At 36.2% G+C, this 19,218-nt stretch overlaps 1 protein-coding gene and 1 non-coding gene across 4 annotated transcripts in view; one reads left to right on the top strand and one right to left on the bottom strand.

Moving 5' to 3' along the window:
• PAFAH1B1 (platelet activating factor acetylhydrolase 1b regulatory subunit 1) overlaps nt 1–19,218 on the top strand; it is a 65,950-nt gene that overhangs the window by 8,999 nt on the left and 37,733 nt on the right. For all 3 annotated transcript variants that reach the window (XM_090257873.1, XM_090257875.1, XM_090257874.1), the window contains exon 2: nt 18,747–18,968. In XM_090257873.1, coding sequence (XP_090113999.1) covers nt 18,937–18,968 — 32 coding nt within the window. In that variant the 5' untranslated portion in view covers nt 18,747–18,936. The remainder of the gene's footprint in view (nt 1–18,746; nt 18,969–19,218) is intronic.
• LOC149997856 (U6 spliceosomal RNA) lies at nt 12,601–12,709 on the bottom strand. Its single transcript, XR_016507388.1, has one exon. It is a non-coding gene; the product is annotated as a U6 spliceosomal RNA (small nuclear RNA).

Here is a 19,218-nt window from a genome sequence, read left to right as displayed (position 1 = left end):
CCCCAGTTCTGGGCCATGGACCCACGGCCTGTTAGGACTTGGGCTGCACAGCAGGAGATGAGCGGCAGGTGAGCCAGAGAAGCTTCATCTGTATTTACAGCCTCTCCCTCCCATTGCCCGCATTACTGCCTGAGCTCCATCTCCTGTCAGATCTGTGGGGGCATTAGATTCTCACAGGAGCATGAACCCTACTGTGAGCTGCACATGCGAGGGATCTAGGTTGTGCGCTCCTTTGGAGAATCTAATGTCTGATGACCTGAGGCAGTGCTGCTAGCGCTGGGAGGCGGCTGCAAATACAGATTATCATTAGCAGAGAGGTTTGGCTGCACAGAGACCGTAATAAATCAACTGCTTGTAGACTGATATCAAAACCCTATCAGTGAGGGGCAAGTGACAGTTAAGCTGCATCTGGTGGCAGGTTATAAAGCCATCCCCATCCCCATCCCCTGGTCCATGGAAAAATTGTCTCCCGTGAAACAGGTTTCTGGTGCCTAAAAGGTTGGGGGTCACTGCGATATGGGAAGTGAGGGAGACAAGGAATGAAGAAAGTGAGGAATTGAGGTCTGTTCTTTTGTTTGTTTGCTTGTTTGGGCCGTCAAGTAGATGTGGATGTTATGAAGGAACCAAGAGTTGAGAGAGGCCCACATTTGGGGTAAGTGTATTTGGTTATTGTTGTTTGTGTATGTTTTAACAGGAAAACCGTTAGGTATATTGGAGACTTGAGTTCTAAAACATTTGGTGTTTTCTTTGTGTGTGTTTTTTTTTTAAATACTGTCTTAAAAAAATTTGAGGATATACTTACTGATTTGAGAGAGAAACATTGATGTGAGAGTGTAACATTTATCAGTTACATCTTGTACGCACCTCGACTGGGGATTGTACCCCCCAACATAGGTATGTGCCCTGACCAGGAATCGAACCCACAACCTTTTTTGGCATGTGGGACGATGCTCCAACCAATTGAGCCACCTGGCCAGGGTATTTTTATGTTTTACGTGTCCACCCATGTAATGAATAATAGGATATTTTTGTTTATTATTGCTCATTAACATTGTGAAGAATTTTATAATTCATTCTTCATTAGAACGTATTCAGTGCTTTTTGTTGTAGCAGCTGTCCTGAGGTACTAGAAGGTGCTATAGACAGGAGAGAGAGCAGGAGAATCATAAAAGTCACAAAGTGGGAAGAGAAAAGGCAAACATTACAAGGTGTTCTCAGTGTTGCTCGAGTGTGAGCAAAGTGGGGCCTGATTAGAAGTGAAAGTTGAAACGGGGCAGAGACCAGTTACTAATCAGAGAGTTTATAAATTGTGTTAAAGCTTGTGGGCTTTAGGAAATAGGGGGAAGGCAACATAGTGGAGTGACTAGAGCCTCAACTCGGAAGAACCCAGATGCCTGGGTTTAGCTTCCATTTCTGCTGCTTAGATAGCTGTGTTATACAACTATACATACGTAAATATGTATATAAATATAAAATTGACCCTTGATTCACAAGGGTTTGAACTGCTTGGGTCCACTTAATATGTGAGTTTTTCTCACTAAATATATTCAACATATAGTTGACCCTCCTTATCCAGGTTTTTCATCTGCCGTTGGGAATCCTCAGGTGCAGAGAACCAATTGTATGCATTGCCCTGTGCCATTTTATATTAGGGATTTGGAAGGTTCTGGAATCAGTCCTCTGGGACAAGGGATAACTGTAGTTAAGTTTTGGGTTAGTCAAGAGGTACATGTGAATTTTTGAATGCATGGGGGATCAGCAGCCCTAACCCCCCCTTGTTTTACATGTATAAAGGCTAGTTGTTTAAATTCTCATAGGTAGTTGTGAGGAGTAAATGAACACTTGTAAAGCACTTAACGCAGTGACTACTATATAGTAAGTGCTGTATAAATATGTATTAAATAAATACAAAATAGGAGCCAATGAAGTGTTTTAAGTGGAGAAGTGATATGGTTAGATTGTATTTAAAGTAGATGACTCGGAGGGGGGGGCTGTTTAGAGAATAGATGCTAACAGGCCAAGAGTGGGTTTAGGGAGACTTGTTGAAATTGGTCCAGGCGAGAGATGATGGTATAAACTAGGGTAGGTAATGATAAGAATAGAGAGAATAATGCAACAAATATTGAGGAGGTAAACTTGACAGATCATGTAATTGATTGGATATAGAGGAAGAAAGGGAGGAAGAGTAAAGGTTGACTCCCACATATAAAGTATTGTTTTTAACATTTTAAAAGTGGTATTTTTAAAGTACTTTGGATCTTAGATGTCCTCTATGCCAGCAATATTTGAGGGTTTATGGGCATATTGTGATGGTCCCATAAAAATGAAAACAGCCTGAAATAGTTTTTAATTTTTCCAAATTTATAGGCTTTTGCATTTTTACCAGTCGGTGGAGATAAATTTTTCTTTAACAATATACTGTTATGCAGGAAAGTCTCATTTAGCCCAAGTCTAAAGAGCCAGAAAGCTTGAATAACAATTTTATGTTGTTTTAATGTTACATCTTTATGTTAAGATTGAAATTATAAAGATAATAGCACGGTGTTACTGTAAGAATTTGAAGTGACTGCTGAGTCATTAAAAACATTAAAAATTGTTAATTTTTTATATCCAGTTTTTCATTTTTATTCACATATAATAAACTTCAGTAGCCAGAATATTTCATCACTGCTTCATTCTTTGGGTAAATCTTACCTCCCGTCCCTATTTCTAGATTTGTCAAATTTTATTTTTGTCATTCAGTTTTAAAAAAGGGGAAGAAAACTTGATTGAAATTAGAACTTGAATGAATTTGAGTTTTTCTAGATTTTAAAAAAGATTTTATTTATTTATTTTTAGAGAGAGGGTAAGGGAAGGGAGAAAAAGGGAGAGAAGCATCAAGCTGTTACCTCTTGCCAGAATGGGACTGAACCGGCAACCCAAGCATGTGCCCTGACTGGTAATTGAACTTGCGAATCAGACTTGTGACGTTTCGCTTTGCGGAACGATGCCCAAACAGCTGAGCCACCAGTCAGGACTGAGTTTTTCTCTAGATTCTTAATGAAATAATTAAGTGGATAGGAAATTCGGTGTAGTTTTAAAATCTGGGTCCTGGATTATATGGTGTACATTGTGTATGATACCTGTCACTTAGGCTTTTGCAGGACTTGTCAGATATCCCTACGAAAGAGTGTTGGGAAAGATATTAAAACCGAACCTTGAATGAATTGGAGTGTACATAGGAGGAGGTCTGGAAAGTAGTTTAGTAGAGGGATTGTAGGGTATATATGGGTCTGAGCCTGGAAAGGTACATATGAACCAGATTGATAGAATTTGTAAATTATATTCTATATAGTTTGTAGGCGATTTGGAAAGCAAACAGTTTCTAGCAAAAGCGAGCATTATGATCAGATGTGTATTTTAGATAGTTAACGTGGGAGCCAGTGAGTAATATGAATCGGAGTTTGAAAGTCATTTAGGAGGCTTTTTAAGGAAAGAATGATGAGTGCTTGAAATTTAGTAGTGACACGGTTGTTGTCTGGAGGGAGATTTGGGAGGTAGAATTGTGAATGAGTAGTGTGATGGGGAGAGGGAGGTATTAGAAGACATCTCAGATTTGTAGTTTGGGTGACTCGGTGGAATTGAGAAACTGGATATTCTCAGCCTCAGTAGAGAAAAGGGGAAGGAATTATGTGGGATGTTACATAAAACAGTCAGATTAAGTTTCCTGAACCACAGGTCTCAAGTCACTTTCTTTTCCTTTTTTTTCCTTTAGAGACTTTATTAGTTTTTTTTTTTTTTAGAGAGAGGGGAAGGGAGGGAGAAAAACAAAGATGTGAGAGAGAAACATTGATCAGTTGCCTCTTGTACGCGCCCGGTCCAGGGACGGAACGTGGGATCTTTTCTCCTGGCAGTACAACATCCAACCAACTGAGCCACACTGGTCAGGTCTGAGGGCTGCTGCATAGTGCAGTTGAAGGTCAAAAAGATAGGTAAATCATGAAATTTTTTGTGCAAATGCAAGCTATTTAAGCTATTTATCTGTTCTTTTAGCTGTTCATATCCCTATTAGTGTTTCAGTCTGGCAATTAAAATAAAACATTGTTCATTTCTTTTGCCAATGCTGTATAACAGTTATTGGATGATATTTTATTAAAATAAAGCTTTGAATATTGGATAAATGTGCCATTTTTTGAAAACATTTTTAAAAGCTCGGCTTGATTTCTCTTTTTCAGAAGATATGTATGAAAGAATTTATTAACTGTAAATTGCTATGCAGTTATAAGTTATCTATAATTGCCTATAACTTTGGAGATATAATTATTTGGAAAGTATTGCTTTCAAAGTTTGATTTTTTTACAAACATTTGTTGTGCCAAACATTATACCTGACACTAGAGAGACAAAGAAATTCAGTTCAGTATTTGCCCCTCAGGAGGTCAGTCTGGTACTAGAGCTAGTACAGGTATCCCCTGTATAAAATAGTACCTCTATAACACGGTTTCCCTCTAACACGCTTAGAGAATTGGGGAACCCCCCCGTATAACATGGTACTTCTGTAATACGGTTTTGCTCTAACACAATATGACTATGGAAGATATCCAAGAATTGTTGGTAGAAGAAGAAACTGATGAAGCGATTTTGGTGGAAATGACATCTGGAATGGGCCAAGATAACTTAGGGGACAATAGCACTGATGAAAACGAAGAAGTTAAACAGTTTACTCTAAAAAGCGTAAAGAAAGGCCTAGACTTAACTGAACAGCTTAAATGCAGATCCTTGCACTGAAAGGAGCACAAAGTTTAAGAGAGAACTTCAAAAGTACTTAGCACTGTACAATGAAATTTATAAAGATCTCTCAGCTAAAAAGCAAGCAGTTTAAAACAACAGATTTTTTTTGCAAAAAGTAGAGCATAGAAATCAAGATATAATGCTGAGGAAAGTTCAGAGGATCAGGCTATCTTGTCAAAAAGAAAACGCATTTGGTTAATGGAGCTTAGTAATGATAACGAAGAAAAACTACCTAATTCATATTAATATGTAATACTTCTGATGAAAATTGCTTTAATAAAGATATTTCTCTTAATTATAAAAATATAATAGTATGTTTTTGTAATTTTTGGAATGTAATCCCCCCTTTTTTTACTAGTTCTTTGTTTTGTATAACACGGATTCGCATAACACGGATTCGCATAACATGGATTCGCATAACACGGCATTTGTTAGGAACCTAACAACCATGTTATATGAGAGTTACCTGTATATATATAGTTACAAAGAATGTGGGATGCAGCGCAGGATAGAATCAATGATTTTTCAAATGTATCTTAGCATGGGAAACTTTTATCCAAAAATCTTGCACAGAAACCCAACATATAGACAGACAAAGGGAATCTTGCCTCTTTGGCCTTCTCTATCCTCATTGTTTGAAACTATTGATGTGGGAGTCAAAAACAAATGCAGTTCGTATCTGGGCCTTGCTACTGTCTAGCTATTTGATCTTGGATACATGACCTAACCTTAGTGAACTTGTTTTCTCATCTGTTAAATGAGGATATTAGGGTTTTTTTGGTTTTGTTTTTGTTTTTGCTGGGTGTGGAAGAATTGCACATTGTAGGAGAGGAGCCTAGGTTGTAATGGCATTCAGTAAACATAGCTATTAGGGTTATATGTACATGACACAGTGAGACTAAAGAAGAGAGTACCCACCACTGCCAAGGGGAGTGGGCTCGCCAGCAAGAGCTTCACAGAGATGGTAATTGACGCCTTTAGTCTGAATCTTGAAGGGGAATGGAAGGTTGCAAGACATGGGTGAAGGGCATGTACCGAAAATAAAACATTTTAATAGTGAAGACTTGGGCATGTGGAATGCTACTTCAGTAGACCTTTCTGGAGATAAATGGCTTCACTTGCATTCTGTGCAGCTTTGACTCTCACTTTAGTGTTAGGCTGGACCCTGCTAGGGCAGGGTGAGCATCACTGACTTATGCTGACTAATTAAATTGACTCCATAGTTACCTAAAGGAAGAAGTACTCTAAATCTGAATTGGTAAGCACACAAGTCCTTCCTAAATGCCGTTGCATTAGTGTGTTGAAAATTGGGAATTTTTATGTCCTCCTGTGAGGTCTGAGGTTTTTTTTTTTTTTTTTTTTTTTAATGCCTGAGTTTGAAGGTAATGGGACTACTGCTGTGGTAAGTTGCAGATGGATATATTTACTTTAAATTTTTGAGAGAGCTAGAAAGTTAGTTTTTAGGAAAAGCTAATGAATCATAATTGAATACTTTTTCTACCTCAACAATGAAAGACCTTTTATTTTTATAACAATCAGATTTTAGGCAAAACGTTTCAATGTGTTAGACTAACACAATGAAAGAACATTAAATAAAATGGAGGAGATGAATGATCTGTATATCACATAGCACTTTTCTATGTGTCATGCACTCTTCTAAGCAAATGTGTCAACCCAAGTAATCTGCCTGCAAACCGTGTGAAATAGATACTATTAAAATTAGCCTGTATAAGATAACTTATTTGTCTAGTTAAGGGGGGGTGGCTTACAAACTATGGTTGGCAAGCCATATCCTGCCTTCTACTTGTTTTTGTACAACCTGTGAGCTAAGTATGATTTTTACAATTTTAGTGGTTGAAAAAATCAAAAGAAGAATATTTAGTAAAATTTTATTTTGTAGAGACTTTTATAAAATTGATCATAGTTTGTAAAGTTAAGATTATAAATTAATTTTAAAAATTACATAAAACTTAAATTGCAGTGTCTATAAAGTTTTATTGGAACAGAGGTACACCTGTTACTTTACATATTGTTTATCATTGCTTTCTTACTACAGAAACTAAGGTTGGCAAAACCTAGAATATTTGCTGTCTGGCTTTTTAAAGACAGTTTGTTGATCCTTGGTCTAGCTACAAAAGGAAGAAGAAGAAAAACAGTCAAAATAAAAAAGCAACAAAATTAATATAACATGCATAAGAATGTGTCTTTATTAGAACATACCAGGAAGATTAGATAATTATATTATGAACAAGACAACTATATTTTCTTCTTGAAGGATTAAAAAATCTTTAACAAAAGCTTAACTAGGATGATAAATGCTTATTTCAAAATGTTGGGTCAACCTCTTTTTCCTGTTACTGTACTCTTAAGAGGGGTTTGTAAATATTTCTTTGAATTTGCGTGACCATTGTTGCAATTATCATTGAAATCTGAGTACCTTGGCTTCACAATTTGATTTTTGCCATTGAGCTCAGTTAACATTTTTCTGACACTGATGATTTCTTGATTTCCGCTTTGTAATTTTGCTTTTGACCCTTTAGGACTAGCTATAATTTGAGAATATGCCTCAAAATCACCTGGAGAACTTAAAAAATTTAGATGCCTCCTTAGAATCTGAGGATAAGGCCTCAACCATGATTATTTTCAGAAAGAACCATTGCCTAAATTTATGTAAGCTTGCAGAGGTCAGCAGCATCAGTTTGATAACTTCATTTTTTCTTTTGATGTCACTCAGTAGAATAATAGAATCCAAGTTGGAAGTTACATTAGAGAACAAAGCAGTATCATTTAGTATTCTTTATTTTTATGAGATATTTACTTGGCATTATAGAATCCCAGTGAATCTGGAGGTAAAGGGTTTGATAAGGTAGAACACAACTTATTGGAAACCCAGCATTTTTAGAAGGAATAGTTTATATTCCAGACCATTTTGTTTTGTCACTGTTTCTGTTAGGTTATAGATCTGTAAAATAACCATGTAAATCGCAGATTTTTCCCCTTGGTTTTATTTAAGTGCAGTTTAACACTGAAGTAAATTTAAAAGAAAAAAAACTGACCCATAATCTCTTAAAAAAAAACAAACAGAAAGTGATATATAACAATCTAAGCAAGTTAGAATTCAATCTCTTTGTTACTTCAGGTGTTGAAAATGGCTTCAGGCCATAAGTCAAAGAAGGGAAGAACTTTTTAAAAAAATTATTGAAGAAGCGTCTTTGAGTACCTATCAACAAGCTAACTGCTGGGTTGAAGATTATATCTATAGCATGTTTGATGGGTGTGCCATATGAATGAGGATGCATCCTGATTAATGTCCATAAAGGGAAAGCCTAGCAGTGACAGGCCAAGAAAGAAGAAACAAGGACAGAAAAGGGAAGAAAGGAAAGATCAGCAGTAATGAGATAGTGCTTGTAAGTTGTGATGGCAGTGAGTATCAAAAACACTTAGTGGATGTGGCAGCAGTAGAGCAAATGAGGCAAGAGAAAGGCATAGAACTAGATCACTGAGTGACTAATTGTATAAAGGAGCAGGATAGCTAGGAGTGAGTCATTACCACTGTAAAATTCAGGCTGCAATGTCATTACCTGTCCTTTTGGGACACCTTGAGCCCTTCTGTTTACTTAGCACAATGCAAGTCTAAAGTAGTGTTACAATAGTTTCTCCAGGCTTAGCAGAAGACCATTTCTTGAGGACTAAATTGCAGACAGGGTGTGTTGGTGTAAGTATGCAAGTGTTCCAGATGAGACGAAGTGATGGGAAGCAGTCCTTGTAGTAGAGCCATCTGCCTGGCTCGACTCTTGGGTCTGTTAGCCTACTGAGAATGTACTCTTGGACGAGTTACTTCACCTACCTATGCTTCAGTTTTCTTATATTAAAGAGGGGGAAATAGTACTCAACTCATGGCATAGTTATGAAGATTAAAATAAAAATTAACAACAACAAAAAACAGTGCAGAGAGTGATGAAGAAACAGGGATGTTTTTGCCCCATAGCCCCTCCTGTCTACAAGGAACAAGGACATCTCTCTTGTTTGTTGTAGACAGGAAGTGGTTTTTTATGTTTGATAACCCTTGAAGGCATCAATTTGCCTCTACGGTATCCAGGAAGTAGAATTTAAGCAGCATGAGAGGTGAAGAGTATTCATTCCAGTAGAGTTGAGTGACAGCCTGAGCCTATTAATTAAGGTTGCTGTATTAGAACTATGAGTTTGGGGGTATATTAGTCAAGGTTTGCCAGAGAAACAGAACCAGTAGGATGTATGTATATATTTAAAAGAAAAAAGTGATCCACAATCAATATCTCTAGAGAGAGGAATGGGGAAGGAGAAATTTTAAGGAGCTGGCTCACATGATTGTGAAGGTTGGCAAGTCCAGTTTACAGCTAAGTTGGCTGTTTGGAGACCCCAGGAAGAATTGATTTTGCAGCTCAACTCCAAAGGCAGTCTGCTGGCAAAAATTCCCTCTTCCTTGGGGGATGTCTATACTTTCTCTTGGGCCTTCAACTGATTAGGTTCAACCCTTACCCATTATGGAGGGCAATCTGCTTTACTCAAAGTCTAGTGATTTAAATGTTAGTCTCATCTTAAAAATACGTTCAAAGCAACATCAAATCTAGTGTTTGACCAGCCATCTGGGTGATGTGGCCTCGCCAAGTTGACACATGTAATAAGCTATCGCAGGAAATACAGAAACCATCTCATAATATGACACCATTCTTCTGGTGAAAGGCAAAGGCAAAAATGACTGATCTTACTTAAAAGAAACACTGGACATCTACATATGAGTTATATTGTATTTTTAAATCTAAATCTGATTTCAAAACCCCCAATTTCTGGTTTGATTTTTCATATCACAATCTGAAACTACATCTATTTGCAGCACTTGCCTTTAATATTAGAGTTACTAGACAAGATTGGTAGGAGTAATTCTCAGTGAAGAAAAATGCTATCTTAATATTTGGCCCAAGGCTAATCGAAAAATGCAAAATATTTTTATATAAAATTTGGACAAGTAACTTAAGTCTTATAAAATTAGATATGGTAGTTAGCTGTAGCTAATAAGAAAGTGAGGAAATGGTGTGGCTGTGGGAAGAATTTTACTTTTTCAGTGAACTGTGTCTAAGCTCAGTCCATTTCTTGATGAAGACCAACCTTTTTTTTTATTATTATTACCTGTCAACAGCAGGTTCAAGGTAAATTAAGGCCCTCCAAGGTGAAGCAGAATAAGAACAAATAGACATGAAAGGCTAGGTATTTTATTTAAAACTTTCAATAATCTAACATTTTAAAATTGTGAGAATGGGAAAAATCTTTCATACTTAATTGTTTACACAGAGCATAGGATACTACAAGAACAATATTTTGGTTAGTTTTGTTATTTTATTTTTATTAGAAAATGATTTCAGAAATCTAGAAGCTTATCTCTGTAAATGAGAAAGTGAGGAAGTCATAAAGATTGATTTAAGGAAATGAAGTTACTCTTAGGGGGTACATTTTTATCCTCTGTAATGTCATAGATTCAAACCTATAGATGGACTGTTTTTAAGAATATGCAATGCATTGACTTCATAGATAAGTTTATTTTTCATCTTCTGCATTGCAGCATAGCATTAGCGATGCAGCTTTAAACATTGTTTTTACCTAGAATATTAGCCAGTCAGATATTGAGACTTATAGAAACCTGTAATCTCATATCATGTCTGATGCAGTGTTAATAAGGAGCATCATCTGATGAAGTAATACAGAATTTGCAGGCACACTCGAAATACCCACCAATTATTTAAACAATGATAGCTGTTTTTCTTTTATCACATAACCAAGAGGACTGTTCAGGTCAAGGCACATGTAGTGTATGTTCTTTTAGGTTAGTTATGTAAAAATCAGAATTATTTGGATGATATAAACAATTTGAGGATGGTAAGGGGAAGAGAAGATGGCACAAGTGAAAAACAACATTTCTTTTCCAGAGGACAGGAACACGTTTGGGGACGTGATCGCTTCAGTTTTCTTGAGATTTGTCGAATATCAGTCATGTGACACTAACCTTTATTTCAGAAGTGTCAAAAATTAAGCAAATATCAAGGACTTTTTACATGTCCCAACTTCACTGCTGGTGTTCAGTGTGCTTAAGCTTGGATTTTAAAGATACATTTAAAAATCAAAACTGATGTCAGTAGATAAAACGTATGGTATCACTTAGGTTATAGAATTTGTTTACCTTTTTATCCTGTTTAATCCTCACTAAACCCTGTGAAGTAAATTTCACATTTAAGGCCAGTTCATAGTTGAGAAAACACAAGCTTAATGAGGAAGCTGAGGCTTAGGCTATGTGAACACAGCTTTTAAGTTATAGAACTGGAATCCTGAATTCTTTGTAATATGCCCCACGAATATGCTCATATCCCATATTTTCATAAATATTATTTGATAAAGTCCAGTTTTGATTAAATTTTCTTTGTAGCTTGAAGCTTTAGGCGAGGTTCACTAAGCATTTGCTGCATTGTCTAATCCTGAAGAAAGATAGTGTTGTACGTACTTTGCTTTGCATTCAGAACATTGTTGGAACTGTATCATTCACCTTAGAATAAAAATGTACAGGTCGTAAATAAAAAATTTCTAATTCTTATTAATTTTATTGTAACTTTACTATATTCTACCTCAATATTCTCTTATATGATATTGCAGTTTGATTCTTTTTTGATGTCTAAAAAGCAGATTATTAGATAGGAACATTAAGACATGATGTGAATAACCAAGTTTTATATCTCTTTTTGTTGGATACTGGTTATCTGTGCTGTTTAAACCTTGATCTAAATCTTTTAAAACATCATGTATTGCCAGCATAGCTAAGAAAGTAGCTTTTGTTTGTCTTAACTCAAATCAAGATCTTAATTTGTTAAATATTTTAGACAGATATTTTTTTATAGAAAAATGTTTTAAGAAAAGATTAGCTTTTTTTCTTCATTGGATTATTGTGTACAGAATCTATGTAAAGATAGTTGGATAAGATGGTAAAAATAGTTGGAAACATCAACAGAGTTATATCTGTAATATGGGTAATCATACAGATTAATAAAATATCTTCTGTGTCATTAGTGGCTTTGAGGAAATTTTTGATTTGTGGAACTAATTTTTTTAAATCTTGATGATTTGCAGAGTATCATGAAGCATACAGGTGATTGGGAAACAACAGGTTTTATTTTAACTCTTGAAAATTAGCTAGTCTGGAAAGGTACTCAGTAATTCTTAATTGATAGTAGCTTCTGCCTTGCCTCATTGCTGTATCTGGGAAATATTTGGAATGGGATTATGAGCTATAAAATGTGCTGGTCAAGCAAGTTAGATAATCTGCTGACCCTCTTCAAATAAAGCACTGTCAAGTGCCCATTTTATAAGAGCAAGAGCCATTGGTAATCATCTAATTACTAGTGGCTCTCTTAAATGCCTACTTCTGCATCTAATTATAAGTAAATCTAATGATTTCCATTAAAACAATTTTTTAAATGATTTTATTTATTTTTAGAAAGAGGGGAAGGGAGGAAGAAAGAGAAGGAGAGAAACATCAATGTGTGGTTGCCTTTCGTTTGCCCCCAACTGGGGACTTGGCCTGCAACCCTGAATGGCAATCGAACCAGTAACCTTTTGGTTCACAGTCTGGCGCTCAGTCTACTGAACCACACTATCCAGGGCTCCATTTTTTATGTTAATGCTCCTCTGCTATTTATGTGTTTCCTCACACACATCCTTTATTTTCTGTATTATTTCCTCCTACTTCATAAACTTGTAGTTGGCAGAGACCAGCCTATGAAAGATTAATGAAATAATATTTTTTCTTTAAAAAAAAATGGAACACTTTACAAATTTGTGTGTCATTCTTGAGCACAGGGGCCATGCTAGTATTCTCTGGATCATTCCAGTTTTAGTTTATGTGCTGCCTAAGTGAGCACCAAAATAATAATTTATAAAGTTAGTTTTGATAAGTATGAAACCTATGTTAACACATTGACACTTAAAATGAGAAGAATTTAAATTACTAAGTTACTCAACCATTCTGTTTCATAAGATTTTTTAATGTGATGTTCTTTATCTTTTCTTTTTACTCTTTCCCTTTCTCTTTCTGTGGTGAGGTACTTACTCAGGTAGTTAAACATGGTTAGGAGAGCTGCATTGGTGTAGCAGGTAAGTGGATATAATATTAGAATATAGAATACCAAAGAATTCTGCATTCCAAAAAGCATATTGAAACCTGTGATTCTAGTGCTTAGGCAACACACATCTGAGCTCTAAAATTAATGTCTGGATATTGATGTACAAATGAATAAATGAGACTTTTTTGAAATATGTTTGTAATATGTACAAGTAGCTTAGAAGGAATTATTGAAGGACTGCCAAAATACATTTCAAAAATGTTAAGTCTTTTTATTCATTATGTCAACTTTAGGGAGGATTTGTGAACCCTCTTAAAATGCACGTAACATTTTGCTCATAAGTGCTTCTTTGAGGGAAAAGATCCAAGCTTTTGTCACATTCTCAAAGAAATCCAATGGACTTCACCCCTCCCCCACCAAATAAAGAAAGATTAAGAAACTCCTTCACCAGGTGGTAAGACAATATTGCCTGGTTTATTTGTACTGTTGCTTATATATTGTTAATTGCAAAATATTTCACAACTATCTCCTTTGTTCCATTTGAGAATCATTGATTTCTGTTGTCATGTGATATTTTGCAATTACATGTTAACATTTTAAGCTAAAAGGTAATTAGAAAGGTACATTATGTTCCTAAATATGATAGCTCAATCACATACTTGTACTTTCTGATAGCAAAAAAAATTATGTATTAAAGGTAGGAAATTGATAGAGGATGAAATAATCTGAATTAAAAGGAACCTTAGATGTTATCTACTTTCCAGAAAAGTTAAATGAATTATTCAAGGTTATAGAATTGATGACAGACTTAAACTCACATTTTCTTCATCTGCTTTTAGTGCTCATCATATCCATTGTCTCTCTTTACCATATATCCTCAATACTTAGCTAGTTGTATAAAAACATTATTATATATAGTTAATAATAAATTGGGAAGTCTTAAATTTAATTATTCCATTTTCTGGCTGTTCTCCCAGGTTATGGAGACCTGCTTTCTTGATCCTTAGTACTCTCAATTTTCCTTTCCTGTTCTCACTTTCTGCACAATGCAGTTTAGGCTCTTCAGTCCATTATTTCATCTCTCATTATGCATTCATCACACATAACTTTGCAAACTCTCCACCCAACCATAGATCTCTAAATATGCAACTTTTCTGTGTCTGCAGCCAGACTGTACATGCTGGCTAAAGAAAAAGTCACATGTCTTAGTACATTTGTACCACTAAATATTCATTCTTCCATCTAAAAAATGTTCTTTCTGTTCCATTTCTTTGTTTTCCATAGCAGCTGTTTCAAGCCTTTTAATGCCTTCTTCCTTCCCCCACCTATTCAGCAAATGACCTTACTTCCTATTTTCCCAAAATATAAAAAACATATTTGTATCATTTTCTTCTTTCTAACATGGTTAGAGGAGGTGACCCATCTTTATGTGTAAGACTTCTTCATGTGGATCACATTTGTTTCTCTTCCTTTCCTTAGCTCCTTGTTCCATTGAGTATTTCCCTATGATTTTTTAAAAAAACTTTATTATAGAAAATATCAGACCTATAAACAAAATTAGAGAATAGTGTGATGAACTTTCCACTGCCCAGCTTCAATAGTTATCAACTCTTTGTTTCATATATCTCCCCCATCTACTCTTCTCACCCAAATTATTTTTTTAATCCTCACCCAAGGATGTATTTATTAATAGATTTGTGAGAGAAACATCCATTGGTTGCATCCTGTACGCTCCCTTACTGGGGATGGAACCCACAACCTTTTGGTGTACGGGAAAACCCCCCAACCAAGGGATCCACCTGACCAGGGCTCCCCACCCAAGTTTTTTTCAAGCAAATCCCAGACATATTTAATCGATAGATTTTTTATTGTGTATTTCTAAAAGACTTAAAAATAACCACAATACTATTAATACTCTTGAAAATTTCACAATTACTCTTTAATATCATCAGACATCCAGTCAGTGTTCAGACTTCCCCAATTGTTTATTCACTGATTTGTTCATTTTATAAATAATTATTTTACAAGTAATTTTTTGAATCCAGATCTAAACAAGATTTATAAACTGCAGTTGTTTGACATATTATTTGTCCCTTTTAAGTTTCCCTTTCTCTTTTTATTTTCTTGGAGTTTATTTTAAGAAATTGGGTCATTTATTTTCTAGGGCTTTTCACAGCCTGGGTGGATATTGCTGGTTATATCCCATGGTATCTTTAGCATATTCTTCTGCCATCTATGCTTCTTGCAAATTGGTAGTTGGAGCCAGACATTTGAACAGATTCAGATTTGGTTTTGTGGCAAGAATACTTTATAGGCTGTGTAGTGTTACTGTATCATACCTAGTTGTCTGCCTTTGGTTGATAAGGGGGTGAAAATGGTGATATTAAAATTCTTAATTTCTTTCTCCACTCTTCCTGTGCCCCCCCTTTTTTTGTCTATTAGCATTTAAGCATTTCACTTAGTTGAAATAGAAAAACAACCTGAAAAATGGCTTTTGAACATTTCCATCTCTTTCTAGGGTATTTATGGTACTGTCTTTAGTTTATCTCCTATCCTCATCATATAGTTTTTTTCTATGTTAAACCATGTCCTTACTATTTTACTGAAACCATTCTTTTCAAGGTTATCAGGGAGCACTGTATTTAATGGAGCAGACCCACTTAAGACCGTGTTTTGCTTGTTTGTTGGATAACTTTGGATACTGTTGATTGCGTCTCCTTGAAATACTTCCTTCTCGCTTCTGTTTCTACTTTTATGCCTTAAACTGCTTTCTCTCAGCCTCAGTTGTGGATTTGGGGTATGTGTGTTGGCATTGCTCTGCCGGGCTCTGCTTATCTTGCTCTCCACGTTCCCCCGTGAGTCAGTCTCATCCGCTCTCATGGCTTCAGCTTTATCACCTCTAAGCTGATAAGTGCCAAATCTCTTTCTGTAGATGGGTTCCCTTCAGAGCTGACTTGTTTGTACAGCTTTCGTACTAGCAATCTCACAGGCACCTTGGAGTTAATAACATATCTAAAACGGAATGAGTTATACTTTCCTCATCCCCTCACACATTTTCTGTTCAATTTTGTTCAAAGCCAGAAATCTCTGGATGTTATCTTTGACTCCTTGGCTTACCTTTTTCTCTCGCTTGCTTGCTGCCCACATCACCAGCTCTATAAGATTTCCCATTGAATAACTTAAATTTATTTAATTCTCTTCATTTCCGGCTGCTATGCTACTATGAATCCCCACCATCTATCAAGCCTCCTCTCTGGTCTCTTCCTTTTCACTCTTCTGGTCCATTCTTCATTGTAAAGTAAGAATGATTTTTCTTAAAAATGTGTCTAAAGGCTCCCCATTGTTCCAAGGACACAATGTAAAGATCTGAGTGTGTTTTGTGGTCAAGCCCCTAACTTACTCAGCTTCATCCCGAGTCGTCATTGCCTGTGTGGTAATACTGCTCACACTTTTCACACTTCCAGTTGCCCGTTTCTTGGATGAGTCTTTCAGTAGACTGTAACTTCTTGAGTGTAAAGACCAAGTTTTTTCCCTCATTACACATGGTGCCTGGCACATACATAGTAAGTGTTCTGTAAATGTTTGTTGAATGAATAAATTAACTTATGCAGTACACTGTATACATCCAATGATTTATGTCTTGTTTTTATTGTTAGATTATCCTTTTATTCCAGTACTGTACTTCTCGTACATTGATTTGGTTTTTTGACGAGAAAGTCTCTCCATAATTAAATAAGGCCTTGCAATGTACATAATTATAGCGGGTTTTTTTTCCTGATTAAAACAGGGATTTTTGCCATGTTTCTTTTTTGTTTTTCTTAACGTTGATGTGAGAGACAAACATCAATCAATTGCTTCCAGTATGTCTTGATGGGATCAAACCCACAACATAGGTATGTGCCCTGACTGGGGATCGAACCTGCAACCTTTTGGTGTGTGGGATAATGCTCCAACCAAATGAGCCACCTGGCCAGGGTGCCATGTTTCTTTTTCACTGAGATTTATATGATTAATTCTCTGTCAGTGGATTACCATTGTCTCAGTTAATAGAAACCTATAGAAAATTCAGACAATCACTACCATCTGTGACCTTTGTCAGAGCGTTTGAGACCCTAGATGCTTTAACTTGGTGATGATAAAGGCTTAGAAAGTCGGCAGCCGTCCGTCTCGAGAGACGATGGTGTAGCTTCTTAAGAGTCTATCTGCACCGCCGAGAATGGCTGTGCAGTCCGACTCGGGAGTGACACGGTATCTGTCTCCTCCCGTGTTGAATCGACATCTTGCGATGACGCTGGAGTGTCCTCTCCAGTGAAGCTGAAGCTACAGAGCCTGGGCAGGGTGATATGGAGGGTCTGCTGTTGCCCATGCAGCAGACCCCCCCTCTCTTCGCAGCTGAAGGGTCCAAGGGAAAGACGGAGTCAATACAGCTTGGCTTCAGGTGCGCCGCAGGAGTTGCCGGTGTTGACTACAACGTCAAACCGCCTTAGGGACTCCGGCTCCGGACTTTCTGTCGGGGTTTACTCCCCTAGCCTTTCCCCTGTAGAGGTATGCCGCAAGGCAGCGGAGGTTTTTTGGAGTCAGAGTTTTCCTTCTCTGGCTTAGAAAGTAAGGCTTAAATAATTAGGAGTTGCTAAATATGAACTAAGAGGGATGGTTTTCTGAGTTGTCCATTGTGTTTGGTTCTCAATCTCCTATTTATTACTGACAATCGTAGTTCTCTGATTTAGACAGTGGTAGTGATGGTTTTCAGCTATTATTTTGAGCTGGCTGGCCTCCAGGTCAGAAATATGGTGAAAGATCATAAAATAAATCCCTGATTATATTTACTAGAATTGCTCAATGGCAAAGGATCTCCATTAAAATAGCAGCCACCATTGGGAACATCTGGGTTCTCACTTTTTGATTCAGGGCTTATATTTAAAACCGGGGCTACAATACAATCTAACAAAATTGTTTCAAATGAAGTTAAATACAACTAAGTACTACTGGAGCCATTGTACGGAAAAAATGTCGTGGGCTTCTTGGCCAACCCAATATTAGCTATTCTAAGATTATTGGTGACTAATATTTAATCTTGAAGGTTACTTCAGTTATGGTTGTCACTTTTGGCTTGTGGACAGTTTATGAAATAATCTGTCATGCCTTTTTCAGACTATACATTTTCTGTAAATTAGAATTTTTGATTTTTTTATCTTTAAGGAGAGAATTATAGTCTTCTAGAGAGGTTATATGTTAATATTTGAAATTTAATAAAGTTAGTATCTATGGTGGGTGACATGGTAGGGAGTAGGTAAATTATTTTAATTTTTCCAATTTTTTAGTTTTTGTTATTTTTACTTTTTTCTTTAAAAATATTTTTAAAATTTATTTTTAGAGAGAGGGGAAGGGAGGGAGAAAGGGAGAGTGAGAAACATCAGTGTGTGGTTGCCTCTCACACACCCCCAACTGGGGACCTGGCCTGTAACCCAGGCATGTGCCCTGACTGGGAATTGAACCAGCGACCTTTTGTTTCTCAGGCCAGCACTCAATCCACTGAGCCACACCACCCAGGGCTGTTATTTTTACTTTTTATTGAGGTGACACTGGTTAATAAAGTTCCACAGTTTGGGAGTGGGTAAATATAAAACTAGTGCTGTAAACTATTAGAGATAATTTAAAATACTTAAAATACTATATATTTTGGCATTGATTTTTATAGTAGGTGGAAAATATTAGATAATGTTCATATTTGCATCACAGTAAACCTCATGTTTGAACGTGTGTACTGCAATTAATAATTTAGAAGTAATTTAAATTCTTAGTGAAAGAAATAATCTTCTCTCTCTTTTTCCTTTAGGTGGAATGAATCTTACTTGTTGAATATCTTCTGGTTACTTGTTGAATTCACTTGTAAAAGAATCATCTTCCCCTGTGTGGAAGCCACTTAGTGGCATACTTAATTATAAATCCAGGGATTGCAAAGCTTTTTGATTTCCCAAAGGAGGGGACATACCACTATATCAAATAAGCTTGACATTACAGCCAAAATGGTGCTGTCCCAGAGACAACGAGATGAACTGTAAGTTTCTCTGTTTTGTTTTGTATGTTCTTGTTTTTTTAAATAGTCTCTTATAAAGGACAAAGTAAGAAATTAAAATACAGCTTTGAGAGATCTAGTCTCAGGTTAAAAATATTGTTAAGAGTGTTTAAATATTGATGTGGGTAGTTTGGTCTGATTTTAAAACTAGATCATACTTTGACATAGCACTGTTTACCCTTGTGATCTCAATGTGTATAAGTTTAAAGCAAAATAAACAAGTTAGTTGGAA

Source organism: Furipterus horrens, unplaced genomic scaffold (assembly GCF_987537825.1).
Source record: "Furipterus horrens unplaced genomic scaffold, mFurHor1.1.pri manual_scaffold_11, whole genome shotgun sequence".
In the NCBI taxonomy this organism is placed as follows: domain Eukaryota; kingdom Metazoa; phylum Chordata; class Mammalia; order Chiroptera; family Furipteridae; genus Furipterus; species Furipterus horrens.
The sequence above is the reverse complement of the archived record's forward strand: the minus strand, read 5'-3'. Positions and strand labels throughout refer to the sequence as shown.